Source organism: Pygoscelis adeliae, unplaced genomic scaffold, assembly GCF_000699105.1.
Source record: "Pygoscelis adeliae isolate BGI_AS28 unplaced genomic scaffold, ASM69910v1 Scaffold21, whole genome shotgun sequence".
Taxonomy (NCBI): domain Eukaryota; kingdom Metazoa; phylum Chordata; class Aves; order Sphenisciformes; family Spheniscidae; genus Pygoscelis; species Pygoscelis adeliae.
In genome coordinates, this window is record NW_008824243.1 from 8,721,808 (window position 1) to 8,738,236 (window position 16,429).

The 16,429-nt window shown below is 47.8% G+C and overlaps 1 protein-coding gene across 1 annotated transcript in view; it reads right to left on the reverse strand.

The window, feature by feature from the left end:
- Positions 1–8,356: 8,356 nt before the first annotated feature.
- ST8SIA2 (ST8 alpha-N-acetyl-neuraminide alpha-2,8-sialyltransferase 2) overlaps positions 8,357–16,429 on the reverse strand; it is an 18,701-nt gene continuing 10,628 nt past the window's right edge. Inside the window, exon 6 of the mRNA XM_009335177.1 lies at positions 8,357–8,777. Coding sequence (XP_009333452.1) covers positions 8,492–8,777 — 286 coding nt within the window. The 3' untranslated portion in view covers positions 8,357–8,491. The remainder of the gene's footprint in view (positions 8,778–16,429) is intronic.

A 16,429-nucleotide genomic window follows, 5' to 3' on the forward strand; every position in this document is an offset into this window, starting at 1 on the left:
CTCCACATCCCACCTCCTGGTGCGTGGTTCCGCTCCCCATCCTCTGGCGTGTACTGCGTTTCTGGTGGCCAGATGTATCCGATGGGGAAACAGCCACTTGGCAGGTCCCCGTGGCAGCACAGAAGCTCCCCTGCACTTTATTGTCTTGTGCAGCACGTGCTTCCTGACAGGAAAGCCTTTCCCAAAGGGTTTAGTTCTCCATGTGAACTCGGTGTCCTGAACGCTTTTATGCAAACAATTGTTCTTTCATTTTCTCCCCCCCCCAAACAATTTATAGCAGATGATTTTTAAAACATCCTGGTTTCCTATAGTCATGCTTTTATTGCGTTTTTAATTAAAAACTTGGGAAGACCATAAAGGACACATCACAGATGCAAGTGTTTCCATACCCTGTTTCTCATTAAACGCTCATTAAATAACTGCGCACCCCTACAGAACCTCCTCTCTGCCCCCTTTGCCCTGCAGCACACTCAGGGGTCGACATTTTTAACAGTTCCTTTGGCTAGGAACTGGCTCCTATTCCAACACACATGTAACACCTTCTCTCCATCCCTAATTGCAATTCATTTAACACATTCAATTACTAAAATGACTTCTTCCAAAAATAAACCACAGGGTGCTCAGAGCTGCATGGCTTCTCAGATAGTTTTGAGCCAAGAAATTTGTGCCCTCCTGGTCTCTCCTGGAAAGCCCAGGAGCAGGCTGGCGTGTTTGTAAATCGTCCCCTTCCATAAAATCCTGAGAAAAGATGCCATGAAGGCCGTACTCGAGGCAGGTGAGACATATAGGTTACAAATCATAATGCCTGCCCAGTCATTTCCAGGCATTTGTTACGGTGTCTTAAGTCAGCAACCTCAACAACTCCCCTGGTTTCCAGCCAGGAACGAAAGCGTTGAAGGAAATCAGGCCACCATAATTTCCCCAAACCACAGAGCTAACATGCATGGTAATTAATTCCTTTAGTGGAGAGAGGTTTTTTTTCTGCTGTGAACTCTCCCAGGGGCTGACACAATAGCCCATCTCCTTGGCGGTCATCCCACAGCTTTAATCATGTGTCCCACACAATCCTGCAGAAAAATTCAGCGGAATTTTTTCCATTATGGTGCCTGAAATTGAGCTGCTGAGGTCCATCCTTCAAAACAGAGATGTGACCTTCTGAAGTGGTGGATGAAATCGTGGAGCCGCTGGGCTTGGTGGAAGCTGCCTCTTGACTTCAGCAAGATCAGGATGTGTCCCACCACACGCTGGCTTCTCGATGCAAGGAACAGCATTGCATGCTAAGACCTGGAGTCTTTTGGGGCTCATCATTTGTTATAAAGAAAAGAAAACATCCAAGTCCAGGGCTTGTGGTTAATGTAGACCTTGTAGGAGCAAAGTTTATTTTTCCTAGAGTTGTCTTAGTTATGGAAGAACTTCAAGAGTCCTTTCTCCAGCTTCCTTGAATTTGTCATTGAAGGTTTTGTGAAATATGGTTGCAAACCTCTTTAAATCTGATCACAAATGGAGCATAAATGCCGTGTTATTGAAGTTGAAGGACACGGCTTACCTTCCAGGGAAAAATACATTGCAGTAAGCTGATACAGAATAACTAGGATGATTTTTGTTTTGTTTTCTTTTAACCATGTTTCTTTCAAAGCTTCCATCCATAACACAACATTCACCCACCCCCATAACTAATTCATTATTTTACAGCAAGTAAAATCAAACAGGAGACAAATGACTTGTTTAGTGCCATTAGTTTCAATGGCTTTACACAATATTTGAGTCATTGGCTCGCCTCTTGCTTTGGAGGAATCCCAAATCTGGATGAATCTACGCGCATTATAAACCATCCATGGGGCCAGGCCAGGCCTGCCTAACAGATGGAGGTCCATATGCTTTGGCTCTGCACCCATATGGAACACTAATATGCAGTCCAGGAATAGAGCATGCCTCTTCTCCTCTTTTCTAGCAATCTCAAATCCAAAGTCATTTTCAGACACAAGCCAAGTTAAGCAAGTTCATCTAGAACCTGTGCAGCAAGACACTACAAGACTGATGGTCCAAGCATATTTTCCTTGCTCTGTGGTCCCTGCTGAAGCCTAAATTGCAACATTTTCTAGAAAGCAGTGTGTCAGGCTTTCCAGAGTGCTAGTTAAAAAAATCCATTACATTCCTATAATATGCTTTAACCTTTGCTGCCTGGGTTGTGCAAGAACATGGAGTGCTTCATCAGCCCTCGCTGGAGGAATTTCTCCAGGCAACCAAACCAGCAAATAGCCGTGGATATTTCACAACGCCTGGGAGGTTTTGTTTGCTGGAGGCACAGGATTAGTGTCAGATGGCCTGCCACCATTTCAACATAGAGGGACTTAACTTTTATTGTTGGCTGTGCTCCTCTGGCAGCGCCAGCAGGTTTGTTCTGGCCAGGCACTTTGCGGGGGGACAACACCCCCAACTGCTTTTCGGCGTTCAGGGACACTATTTGCCCTAGTGCCTAATCCTTGCTCAAACTCTGTGTTTTTCCCATCGATACAATGCCACAGATAGAGCTCGGCCCTGTTTTGAGCACATGAGCAGTAAATTCAGTGCCTGCACTGTGCAATCTTAAAGGAGGTTGGTATCTCCTTTAAGTCGGCATCTCCCCAGCCGTCCCTGGCGTATGCAGGGCCAGGGTGAATGCCCTCCTCCTGCCCTGTGTCTTTTTTAGGGGGTTGGTGGTAGCTGCTGCTGGCTGGGTGCTGGGGATTCCTACGCTAACCAAGAGGGAGGTATTTCCATCCATGCTGTTACTTCGTGTTTATTCTCAGCTCAGGCACAGGGTTGTGAGAGCATCCCAGTGGGAAGGGTTGGTGGGCGCTGACTGTGATTCTTGTAGAAGTGCTTGTAGGTTTGCTTGGAGGTGACGTTAAGCAGCTAAATGCATCTGCCTTCAGCTGGATTGTGAATGTAATTGCCATGTGACGGCTTTGCTCATGCATCGGGCTGGGTTTGATGGAGCTGAACAGGAGTTATCCCCAGCTGGAAAAGGAGCTTATTGCCGAATGCCTTGATGTTGCTAATACTGGGAGAGAAGTCGATCCTCTTGAGAGGATGATGATTTTTTTTGGTTATCATTCAGGCCTCTGTCCAAGGTCTTTCTTTGCGTACATGGGTGACACGCAACTGTCTGGGGTGGGGAGAAATAAGAGATGTAGTCCATTCCCCATTGGTGGTGGCCTCTCCAACCTGGAGCTTAAGCTGGGAGTGCTGTAGTATCCACAGTGAGGAGATGAGCCAACATGGAGCATGGACACGAGCCATCCCGTGACGGTACTGGAGTCACAGAGGAGACTTGCCAGCTCGTGGGTGCTCAGTTGTTTTCATAGGGAAAAATAAGATTAAGTAGAGGTGAAGAAAAGGAAAGCTAGAAAGCATTTGATGTGGTCAAAAGGGGGACCCCAAAGTGAAATTATGCTGTCTGGTGCCAAGGGCAATAGAGTAACATTTAGAGATGAAAATATGTGTTAATAAACCATTCATAAATGTCAGAAACCTAACAAGGAAAGCAACCAAAACACTGAAAGAGCTAAAAAATATGTGGTTTAACAAAGCATTACAGTGGAGACCATGGTTATGCGCCTGGTTTTACCTGCTGGTGTTGAGGGGCACTCTGGAGCAAACCACTTCCCTGCTGTCCCCTGTGGGTCTCTCAAAGCTTTAAGCTTTAATTTCCACAGTTTCAAGCCTCTCTAGCATGAAATTGCATTGTTTAAATTTTTAAAAGGAGTGGTGGTCAAAAAATAACAACTATATATGAAGAGCTGTAGATGGTGCAACCTTTCTGAGAATATTTTGCACAAAATTAAAAATGAATTTGTATTGGGATCAACTGAAACCATTTATGTCATTTAAGTGAGACTGACTGAAGTCCACAGTATTCTGTGTTATTCCCAAGCAGTATCCAAAATGGAATGTAAAAATGAAAGCAATTTTCATCACACCTTCAAAACAAAATACTGTGTCTTTCTGGTTTGTGAGACTGGTATCTCAAAAAAAAAAAAAGATAATTCATTGTTTCTTAGCACTAAAATTAACCCTCAGCTTGAAAAAAAAATTTAAAAATTTGTAATTTGATTCACAAGGACTATTTGCACTTTGTTCACTAATTATCTGGGCTGTGACGGAAGCAGAGGACTGGTTATTGACCCTGCCCTGAGACCCGGCTGATGAAGCATTCCGGGGAAGGCGATCGTCCCTCCTCCATCCCTCTTGTTCGGTGGCTGGGAGGGATGTCGTGCCTCTGCCAGCCCTGCCCGGGCGAGGGGCTGGAGAGTGCGGGAGGCAGCCGGGGTCCTGCGCCGCAGTTCAGAGGAGCCTCTGCAACTCACCCAAGTCAGCTTTAAATAAGGCATTAATTATAGAAGAGCTTGGCAGCTCTTGGAGCCTGCGGACTCTGCAGCTTGACCAGAGGAGCCATACTCCGTGCCAGTGCAAGATACGGGCAAGATCTCCCCCAGCAGAGCAACAGCCACATCAATATATATGTATATACACTTTCATAGGAAGAACAAAAGTGCTGTGCTAGTGCATTCCTCCTCTGCATGGCTCTGCAGCACACGCACAGAGCAACGAGCGCAGCGAGAGCCGAATTAAACTTCTTGTCTGAAGGATCATTGTTCAGCCTGGACAGGTCTGTAATGACAGATTCGCTCCTCGAGCTTTGTTCACCAGGGACCAAAATCACTGGAGTAATCAAGGGGAGAGGAAAACAGGAGTGAGCGTGCACTTGCCACGATGCTCTGCAGTGTCGGACGGTGCAGTGAGGTTTCATGGCTGGGCTGGCTGTTAGCCCGGAGACACAAAGAAGCGTGTGGCAGATCTGAAGGCTGGGATGTAACCAAGCGAACCGCGATTAAAAAGAAAAGCAATGCAGGCAGCTGTGCTTCTGGCTGTGGCTCGGCTGAGGAGGAAAGACCAGACCCTTATCCCCAAGCTGTTCTAAGGGGAAAATGCACCAGAGGCACACGGTGAGGAAAAGGACATTGGGTTTGGCCAGAAGCGCCCATTAAACTATTGCCCCAAAAAGACACGCTGAGAAACACAGCCCCAAACTGGGGGCTTAGCTGGGTGGAGACTAAAGTTTACCTCTATTTTACAAATTCAGGTCACTTGTTACCATCCAAAGGCCTTTTGGCACAAATGTGCCTACGCCAGGAGAGGCAGCTCCCCGTTCCAGAGCCACCAGCATCACCGGTTTGGGCTGGCCTTGCTGCTGAAGAGAGTAGTGGGACAGAGGCGCAAAGACCGAAGGGAGCTGCTGCTGTCATCCAGGGCAGTTAAGTACATTCGCGGTGCAACACATGCACCTGCATCCCTGCTTGAATAGCATCAATACTCTTTTTTTGTTTCACTCTTGACGACAGGAGAGCCTTAATTGGGCATGAAGAAATTCATCAAGCAGCAGCCTGGTGCGGCCGTTGGGTCCCCATAGCATCTGGCAGCTGCCTTGCTGCAGCCCCGCGGCTGCTCGATGGCTGGCGGCTGCCCCAAAATAGCCCAAATAGCATCCAACCACTGCAAGCACTGCCGCTCCCTGTGCAGAGCAGAAGGGGCACCCAAAACTCTGCTCCTGCTGCTCATGAACAGCACGTGGGCTTTACGGCTTGCCGAGTTGCAGGGGCTGGGGCTTGGTGGAGCCAGGTCCCAGCTGTTTGCTGGAAAGAGATGATAAAGTGTGTTTCCAACCTGAGGAGCCGCTCACAGCCCACTAAAGCAAGGGGAAATTTCTAGATTCTTTTTTGTGCATATGAACTCGGCAGGGACCAACCTGCATGGCATCGAGGTGAAATGGGAGCTCAGCCACTGATTCCAATAGCTGCAGGATCTTACCCTTGGTTTAACGTATTTTTAAAATTGGGGTGAGCAGGACCCATTCTGGGAATAGAAACATCACTAGCAATTTCATCCCCCTGAATAACTTTGCCTATAACTTGCCTGTGCTTTGACCCAGAAGCTGCTTCAAGGGCACCAGAAATCCCTTCTCCCATCCCCTTTTCACCCCCCAGCACACACCCGTTGTGCTGCTGTTGGATTCAGCTCAGTAAGCACAGTGAGGACATCCTGGTGGCTTCGGACATCCCCCTTGCAGAGCACCGACATCCACCCCAGATGGGCAAATAAGCCCAGCCTTCCCCTCCCATTCACTGGCAAAGAAGGTTACAGTCTCCCCATTTAATTGGCATGGCATTTTATGGTCTTGCCCCACTTCTCACCCTTCTAGTCAATGATAATAAATAAATAATAAAAAACCCCCACACACTCTGCACATTTATTTCATTTCTTGTATTTTTATTTAAAAAGAAGGTTTGCTAACAGCAATCAGTACCGTGGCCCAGGCCCCTCAATACAACAGTTGACTTCATCCCTACTCTGTCCCTCCTCCACTCTGGGGACAAACCAGGGAATTATCCGGCTTTAACAACCTCTCCTGAATCGCGGGAAGCTCCTTGGGATTGCAGACTTCTTCTGTCTTGCAGTTTTACTCTTTGCCTCCTCCTGTCTCAGGAAACCCCATGAGCTTAAGCTGAGGTTCACAGCCAGGTTTAGCTTTATCGTGCAACTAAACTCAAGTAAAAATTAAAAAAAAAAAAAAAGCCAGGTTTAAAAAAAATACATAAAAGAAATCATTTTCTGGAGTTGGAAAGAAACATCCCCTCGGTGGCAGATTAGCCCACATTTATCCACTATAATGTTGCTTATACCTTAATCTTAGGCATCTTCATCTAACACTAATTAGCAGGCTGGAGGCTCCTATGGGTACAGTAGCTTCTACGTCCCAAAACATGAAAGCGAGTTTTTCCTTTTACCGCTTGAAGCACTCAGTTTTTAAAGAGACAATGTCAAGTATTTCAGCCCCAAACTGTACACTTTTTGACTTATAAAACGCAGCAGCAGGAGGCACAAAGGTGATGAAACCCAGCCAGGAAAGCATTGCAGCGCATGTCCGAGGCTTGGCTGTGTAGTGTTATTTGCTCTCCCACTGCACTCACTGAACCCCGGACTCACCCACATTTTGGCACTGAGTGCTAATTAGGACACAAATAGAGTAGGCTACAGAAGCATAAAATTAAACAGGCTAATCAGACCAATCTAGTTGTTTCCCTCAAAACCCCCAAAATTTAGGAGAAAAGCAAATGTGGTTATAAAAACTTCTTTATATTTTGGGTTCTCTCTGAAAAAAAACAATGGGCAAAGATAATTTCTTTGACGTTCATCACTAGGCAAGCCTCCCATCAAGATCCATCTGACATCCTATTTAACTGTTCAGAGTAAGAGCTAATCGGAGCTTGAAAGAAAGGAGAGAGCGGGACTTCAGGAATACAGCGCTGTATGCTGGTTCTCTGTGAAGAAAGTGAAAATAAATTATTTAGACTTGACAAAGTCCCTCGAAGTCCTGCGGTCTTTCTGCTTGGCTGGGTCTCAGGCCTATCACCAGTATTTCAGCAGTTATTTTTGCACTGGGAGAGAAGGCAGGCTGCTTAGCAGGTAGCATTTGGGAATTAAGAGCTAGATGTACCTATGGTTTTCCCGAGCCCTGACAGATGTTGAGTGTCTTCGACTGTGGCACAGTAAGACACTTAATACTAATGGTGCCAGTTTGCGGCAGCAAACCTCCTTCCTGCCACGTTCCAGCACCTTTGCTCCTTTCTGAATTGCTCCTTAGGTAAGGAAGAGAAAATACATGCTCAGCATCCTCCTCACCGTCCGCCGGGCTCAACTCCGATGCGCCAGTTCTCTGGAGGCCCTCACATCTCCTTTCCGAGCAAATGTCACCGGTATCAGCTTAGCACAGCTCCCCACCACCTCCTGGAGATCAAGCTGCAGCCCAGGAGGCTTCTCCCTTGCCTCTCCTAAGGCTGCGCTCAGCCCGGTGGTCCATGGTTCGGATGGATCTGTGCACGACTCTGCTGGGCACTGGTCCCTGCTGGGCAGGAGACGGGTCCTTCTCAGTGCCGCAGGCAGTCCCTGGGCTGTGAGAGCTGCCAACAAACCTTCCCTTCCCACCCCGCTCCCTGCCCCTTCCCCTCCCCGCCACGAGCACGGGACCAAGAACGTGCCTCGCTGGAGAGCGCCAGCGCCGGCGTCCTTGGCCAAACAAACTAACTACCAACCTCGGACCAGTCACGACAAACGGCTTAATGTTTACCCATCACCTAACATACCCTCAAAAACCAAGGCCATCTTCACAGCTTTCAGACGTAGGTCGAACGCCCTTCCAAGCCCAGCAAGCCCACGGCAAGGGGTCTTGCCCAGGCCAGTCACGCCAGATGCTCCCGCATCTCTCCTGCCCCTTCCTTGGTGAACACCAAACAGTTATAATACTCAGGTCAATATATATAGGTACCACGTATATATATTTGTGTCACTGTTCTGAGCATTAACAAAGACAACCAACCCCACCAGGCACCACTCGTCCTTTCCGCCCCCTCCCCTTCCTGCCGTGGCTGTGCAGGAACAGCCGGGGACCACCCTACGTGGCCCCATCGCACTCCCCCACAGTCAGCTTCAAGGCTCCCTGCTGGTGCAGCGTCTTTAAGGCTTTGAACTCCAAGGGCATGGTGTGCGGGCTGGCCTGCGAGGTGTAGCCGTACTTCAGGCTGTCGTAGTAGTGGTACTTGACTGGGTTCTGGTTCTGGTCCAGGGGAAAGGGCCAGAAGCCATAGAGATAGATCCGGTTGCAGAAGCGAGTGGCTAAGGTGTACATGAGGAGGCCGGTGGTGGGTCGCTTGATGTGCACCTTGTTCGTTAGCCAGTACCTGCAAAAGGACAGTAGAGGAAAGCATGTTATTCCCCACACACACGAAGCTCGTGTCTTGCACATTTTCTCTCTCCAGCCTCTGACTGAGATATATTGGTGATTCAAAGTGAGAGGTTTCTGACTAGCAGAAGAGTTCTCCATGCCAAGAAAAAGCCTCTCTAGGGATCGCTTCATGAATAAGGATCCTTCTGCTCTCTGTCTGGCGATTACATCACACTTGTTGCTATGGCATTGAAGCATCTCATGCCTCAGCAATCCTTTATGAAAAACAAATTGCTTGCAACAGTGGCCTTCAGTACTTCAGCCTACAATTATCTTCCAATCAGCCTAGGAGATCAATACCACAGACCAAACCATCCACATGTCAAGTAGACTCCAGCAACCCCTCGAAGCAGACACACTCTCACACACACGCGCTGATGATTTTCACTGATGAATGAAGATTTTTTACTCTGACAGTAAACACAACAGGGCTGTAAAAATGTTTGCCTTGGAATAAAGGGTCACCAGGCTGAAAGAGCTAAAACACACTGCTGTGTTCCCATTACACCCAGCAATTGCTACTGTAATCCTGGACCAAAATACATCACCACATGTCGCAACATCAGTCCATGAGATACACAACATGGCATATTGCAATATAAAATATGCGATGTGGAGGTCAGCTGTGCTCGCTGCTGAAAAGTGCATTAGTTTTTATGAGGGATGGCAAAAAGAACAGAGGAAGGAGGCACCCTGTAGTGATGCACGAGCAGAAATGGTACCAGCAGTTGTATTTGGGGCTGCCGATAAAAGTTATTGCAGCATCAACATCCTGTAAGAAGATGTTTCCAGTATTTATTGCACAGGCAATTTATCTGGTTTGCTCAGCAGAAAGACACTGTCAGAGGAGCAAAATCAGAAAGAAAAAGGCCTGGGGGAGGTAGAAGATGTCCCCCCCCGGGTGCACTCCCTTCTCCCCCATCCTCTGATGCCAGCGCTGGCCCACAGCAGGCAGGGATGGTGCAGGCAGTGCATCCCATCGTGTCGCAGCCCATTCAAGCCCTCAGATTATTTTTAATGGATATTTCAAAGGGCCTGAGTTCAGGTGAGTGACTGGCAGCGCTTTGGATAAAAAGCATGAGGAAGCGGAGCAAAGCACGTGGCATTTCTGTGCTCTCACCCAGAGGTTTGGGATCCTAAGCTGGGTCCTGCTGTTGCATGCGGAGCCATGGAAAGTGTCTTGCCCCTCATTCGCGCTTTTCGCCAGGCTCCTGAGGGTCTGGCACTCAGACAACGGGAACCCTTGGGAGAGCTGAGCCTTAATCCTGCAAATTAGCTTTTCACGAAAGCCATTAAAATTTAGCAACCAAGGCACAAAACGTACTTGCTTGTTCTCAGCCAGATAAGAGAAAAATTGACTTTTCTGGTGAATCAAATTCTGAAAGCAGAGTGACTGCCTTGGCGTGTGCAGGAAGGGCATGGCAGGGTTTACTGGGGTCTCATACCCCAGGGGTGTCCAAGCGCCTGTAGCTTTAGTAAAAGACAAGTACGATGTTTTGGGGAGGTCCTCATTGCCTGACTCGTCCCCTCGAGTCCAGCATGAAAAAGGAGCAAGAAACTGGGGGAAAACTGGTGAGAACCAGTATCTCAGAGGCACAGCACGAGCATTTTCTGGGCTTGCCCAGCCGTATGGGTTGCACTATGGGGACACAGCAAAGCTCGCTATGGTGCCAAGGCAATCTTCTCACAGAGGTAGCCGTAAAACAGCCTCCTTGATGAGTTTACAGGTAAGCTCATTAGACCCCTGGCGTGCGGAGAGAAATGGGAGATTATCACAACCATTTAACACTGTGAATTAGGGTATCCTCATGCAGCAGGGAAACTACCTGGGAAGAACTGTCAAGCCACATTAACCGGCTGGCTCTGGGGGAAGGCAACTGTCTGGGTTTGTCCTGCAGCTGCTTTAGCCTTAAAACTCTCCTTTGATCAATTTACCAGCTGGAGCACAGAAACATACTGGTGACCTTACGCCCACCCAAAATATTAACTTTCGGGTTTTGTTGAAAGGTTGTAAAAACTTTATGAACATGCAACGACCTTGACAGCATGATGAAGTGACCCTTGCATGCGGGTGCAGGACATTCATGTGACCACCAATGTTTCAAGCATATTAATAATGACAAAAATGACCTGGGTCAAACACAGAAGCGCCTTACAGAAGCACGCTGTCCTCTGCAACCCAGCACGCACAAACAGCCTTACCAAGACCAACAAGCGTGCACAACCAGCATCCAAAAGCAGCCCTACCAAAACCAACCTGGCGTATCCACCTCAGCACATGCAGCTAGTGAGCACTCACTCAATAATATTGGGGGTAGGGAACAACGACAATTCAGTTTCTTATAATAAAAATTAAACCCTTGGCTCTTTTATCTGTATTTCCCTCTATTGCAGGCATGGCATTGTGAAAACGAGAAGGATGACAAACCTTGCTCCTACAGCATCATAAATTCTCGCTGCTGGCTGCAGCTTTGGGAGGGGGTGATGGACTCCAGGCTGTCCCAGCCCACCCACACAGATGACATACATAATATATAATGCCCAAACCATAGCATAGACCATGCCACAGCGCTTGCAATTTGTTTCCTGGACAGTGAAGGTAGGAAATCCTCCGGTGAGGTCTGGGGAATACTTTTTAATGACTGGTTTGTGATGGGAGTGTGGGAGCTATGCAGGAAGATCTCCCTCTTATCTCTCCCACCACTGGCCAACTGAGACAGCGGCCACATTTCTGGTGCAGGAGAGAACAGCTGGGGATGGAAATAAAACCTAATTAATTCTGTAAATCCAAATGAGGTTGTCTGGGCGCACATGGGATGCTGTGTCAACAGCACACCTTTAATATGTGAGGTCCGGGATTTTAATTAGGAGGAAAGATAATCTTGAAGCAGGCAGTAATTATTTTTCAAATTGGCTACACCAATCACCATAACTATTAACTGCAACATTTTATGGAAAGAGACAGCAATTAAAAGAGAGGAGCAAAGAGCAGTTCTGAAACCCAATACCTCCTTTCTCAAAGCCGTTCTCACAGCATGGACCTCCTTCAAAGCTGGTGCTGTGTTGTTTCTGTAAATAAACCCTCAGGGGTGGAAGCAGCTACAGAGATAAGCTGGTGCCTGAGTGGGATGCAGCTATGAACAGGAACTGTGATGCTGTCAGGCAAAAATTGTCCGAGACAGCTCATGTTTTAGATCATGATAGTGACAGATGGAAAATGCCATCAGATCATCAAGGCCATCTTTTGTAAGGAGGCAGCCTAGGCACAAGCCCTAGCACCTATTTGAACTAATACTTGATCCTAGCCGAGGACAGAGGCTTCAAGAAGAGCAGCTCAGACAGTCTCGTCCTAGCTGGTAGGTGGTTCTGGTTGCTCCTCAGCAACATCAATTTTCCAAAAGGTTTCCAACAAACTTAAGAAGTTTCCTAAGCAGAACTGCATAGCCGGCTGCCTGACCATCGGTGTATGCCTCCTGCGAGGGGGCTGCACTGCAGCCACAGGGGAAGCAACCGCTGTATTTGGACCTTAAAGCCCAGTGGGAATCCTTAGCCAGACAAAATGCTCTGAAACTGCCCCTAGGAAGCTGCAGCTCCCACCTGAGCCAGGGAAGGTGGCAGCCTCCACACGGCACATCGGGACCACACACCCCACCGCGCTGACAGAGCTGATCCTCCCCCGGCATCACTGAATTCAGGGAGCAGAGCCTGGCCTTGATTTGGGCTGAAACGCTGGGTGCAAAAACTCCTCCCTGCAGGCAGTGTTTGAGGACCGCTAGCAAGGGCAGGGTCCTACCCTGTGCTTACCCATCATCTCCTGACGTGTCTGAGAAAACCCCAAAGTAACTTGTACCCTCCAGGTAAGGGTTAACCTGCAGGATAAAATGAACAGAAAATCCATCGCCCTGATGAAATGAATAAAAAACTCAGGTCAATGAAGAAATCAAGTTTCAGCAGTATCAGCTGCATTATTTAGTGATACAAATCAGAGTAGCTGAAATAATGCAATTTCAGACCCTTTTAAAACAGCTTATTCATAAAAGTGTGATACAAACACAAGCTGTTGTGGAAGTGCTAGTCCTTGACTGTCAGAAGCGTATTCTCAGTCTGCCACACAAATCCTGCTCCCATTAATACTCATGAAAAAACAGCTACAGATAATCAGAGCGAGTGCCCCGACAGTGCTCCCCACTCATGCTGGTGCAGGCAAGGACAGGACCCGCCGGTGCTGGCAGGGCACAGCATGTATCCCGGCTGCTGGGTGGATGCAGATGAAGTGCTGGAGCCCAGGGAGCAACCGCTATCCCCCATCCAGCTTCTCCCAGCCCTTTTCTGTCCATGTATCCAGTCTCCTCTGTCACCTCCACCAAAATAGTTGAAAGCCATGTACAGTGATGAGATCTGTGCTGGACAGGTAGGAATGGGCTGGCCCCCATCCAGATTCATGCTAACACTGACTCCGAAAGCTGGATCTGGAGTCAGAGTTGGGCTTTATCCCCAGGCTGGGCAAAGCCCAAACACCAAATCAAGCCTCTGTATCCAGACTGGATCTGTACCGTGTGGTCTGGTTTTGGTGACTTGGCGCAAGCAAATCAACACTGAGTCATGGATAAATAACTCTCTTCTCCTCCAGGTCTTGAGCTCTGCGATGCCCTTTCAAACACACGGTACTTAACACCCACAAGTTAAAGCATTTCCAAACAGACAGAAGAAGAGGAAAGTCACTGGGAAGAGAACTACCCTATTTCTTTCCCCTTTCCTTCCTATGCCCCTCCCCTTCTTTTGACAAAGAAAAGACTAAATCTTCTTCCCGATTAACCGGAACAAATTAACTGCCTTGGGGTCCCAGTGCAGACACACCACAGCTCGGGTACAATGTGCCTCAAGTGCACAAGGGGCGAGAATAATTGCTCACACAAGGATTTATTTGTGGAATATCCATGGATCAAACCCACACGTGGCTTTACGGGGCAATCGTAGTCCCCCATATCCTACCCCAGTCACACACTTGTGAATGGCTGTTTCCACCCCCTACACCCTTTGATCATCTTCATCCTTCACCTGAGTGCAGGACCGCTGTCCTTAAACCTTCTGTGGGACCAGAGAGGAAGGGCTTTAAGGCACGAGTCCCTGGGGGCAGATATTTTGGAGGAGCCCCTGTAAGTGTAAGGGACCACAAGGGAGGAAGCATGACGTAGCTGGTTCAGAAACCCCATAACTGGGTGACACTGGCTAATCAAGAGCAGAACTGATCTCGAGACAGAGAGTGAGAAAAGATGAGCTGGGAGAGTTCGGAGAAGGAAAAGCAGCAGCTTAGGTTTGATGTGTTAGAGAAAAGAGGAGCCCATGGAGGGATGCAAAAGAGCGGGGTGATGCAATCAAAGCAACAGGTTAGGAGAATAACCTGTACACGTTTTGTCCTGCATGGCTACAAGTAAGGCAGGGCTGTTGGAAAGGATGCGGCATAATCAGGACGCCAGGCGAGGAGGAACCAGGGGAGGGTTTCCACCATGGCTCACAGATGGGAAAGGCAGCGTCTGAGCAGCATTGACCTGAAAAATCAGCAAAGGCTCAGATGTTGTTTGGGTGTGAGGACCCAGAGAGATATCTGAGGCAAAGATGAATCCACCTTCTGTCCCACCAGGTTGCACTTCTGAGGATGCGTGGCAGAGCTGCACTATGCAAACTACGGACCTTGAGCAAGGCGATCACTGTTGTGAAGAGCACACGCGAACTGTCATGGCTATTTGGATGTTAAACCTAACGGGAAACCTAGCCAAGGAGCTGGAAGATTTATTGATTTTTTTTATTTTTTTTTCTTTCAAGAAGCTCTTAACAAAATCTTATGGGATTAGAATTGGTTACTGCCAAGAGACCCTCGTGATGGACACAGTGAGAAATGCTAGACTAGATTATACAAGGCAAACTGAAACGTGTCCATGAATTCTCCGCAAGGAGTGATAGTCAAACCTCCAGACACAATTATTTTCCCTTGCTTCCTGCATTTCATGTTATTTCTCTGACAAAAGCTGCTTGGCAATAGGGATTACAAGGCTTTTTGGAGACACTAACAGATGACTTATAAGGGGCTTGCTTGCTTCCCAGCCAGGAGACGAGTGCTGCACTTGCCAGATGAATTGCTCAGGGGACATTTTATAGAATCGCTCCGAAGTGTGTCACGCACCCCTGAAACGCATGGCACCGTCCCCGTCCCTGCAAGCTGGCTCCCTGCCATGGCACAGCTTTCCTCCTTAGCCTTAGGTAGTGACTTGGCTTCCTTCTGAGCTCCTCCATCAAAATGCTGATGGCTCTCTCCCCTCCTGGCGTGAAGATGGTGAGTTTAACCGTGTAAGAAGAGCCTCCGTCCTATTGCACAGATTATCCAGAATCATCAACACAAAAAGCTACCAGCAAACATTTAAGGCACCCTCACAGCTAGGAGGGTGATGTCTCAAATGATGCTGTTAAGGACAACAAAACCAAATGCTTTTTACTCATCTCAGCAATGCACACTCTACAAATGCCCCAAATGCACTGAAAATTATAGGAAAAAATGCTCAATTGCCACTGAAATGCATTCTGGTCTGGGAGAAAGCAGAGCAGGACAATAAATACTGCGGTTCAAGAAGGAGTCAAGAACTCACAAATGTCTTTTGCTGGTAGTGAAGGAAGAAGAGAAAAGGCAAAGCTTTTGTAGCCAAATTGAAGTTGGCTGAGATGTTAGCCTTTGTAGAAAGTGCTATTCCTTGGGGAAAAAAAAAAAAAGAGTGTCTTGGCTGAAAGACTTCCTCCATTTCTTTGTGATTTCCAAATCAACTTAGGATAGATTATAAAGGGTAGCTTTATCCAGCAAAGGAGAAGATGGAACATCTCTGCAACTGCAGCCCACTGCAGGACACAGGGATGTTCTGTGGGGCTTTGTGGATTGTTGATTGTCTGCTGCATGCTACATGCCACAAAATGTATTTGTTTCACAAATCTCAGATCTGTCAAATAAAAGTGTAATGCTATGAACTGGCATGTTCTGCAGAGAGAGCTGGAGAGAGAGACAAGTCGTTGGAGACCATATCCCTGTAACAGCAAGGAGCTCATAAGCAAAAATACAGGATGATCGTAGGAATTGGACAGTATCACAGAAGATGAGTAAGCAAACTCCTGGTGATTCCGGTCAGTTTGACCTGAGGAAAGACTCCTTCTTCATCCCAAACTACATCATATCAATTACCCTGAGCAGATGGTCAAGACAACCCTATAGGTACCTGAGAGACTTCCTATATAGCACCAAGAGCATCAGCACACCCTCCCCTCAGCTGTGGCCAGTTCATTCAATACTGCCTGAATCACTCTTAAATCCATCCAAGTCCAAACCTGAGGAGACTGCACCAAGGAAAGGGTTAACATTGACTCTAGCCTTCCCCCAGAACAGCACAGCCCTTTGCCGCCCAGCCCTGGGTGGTCCCTCTGCATGGCTCCTTGGCCAGGCCACAACACACTGGGTAGGCGTTGAAGTGCTCCCATCAGTTCTGGCTTTCTGAGGGGGCTGCAGTTTTGATTATATTATTATATATTATATTATATTCATCGTTAATTAGTAGGCATCCTTGTTTTCCT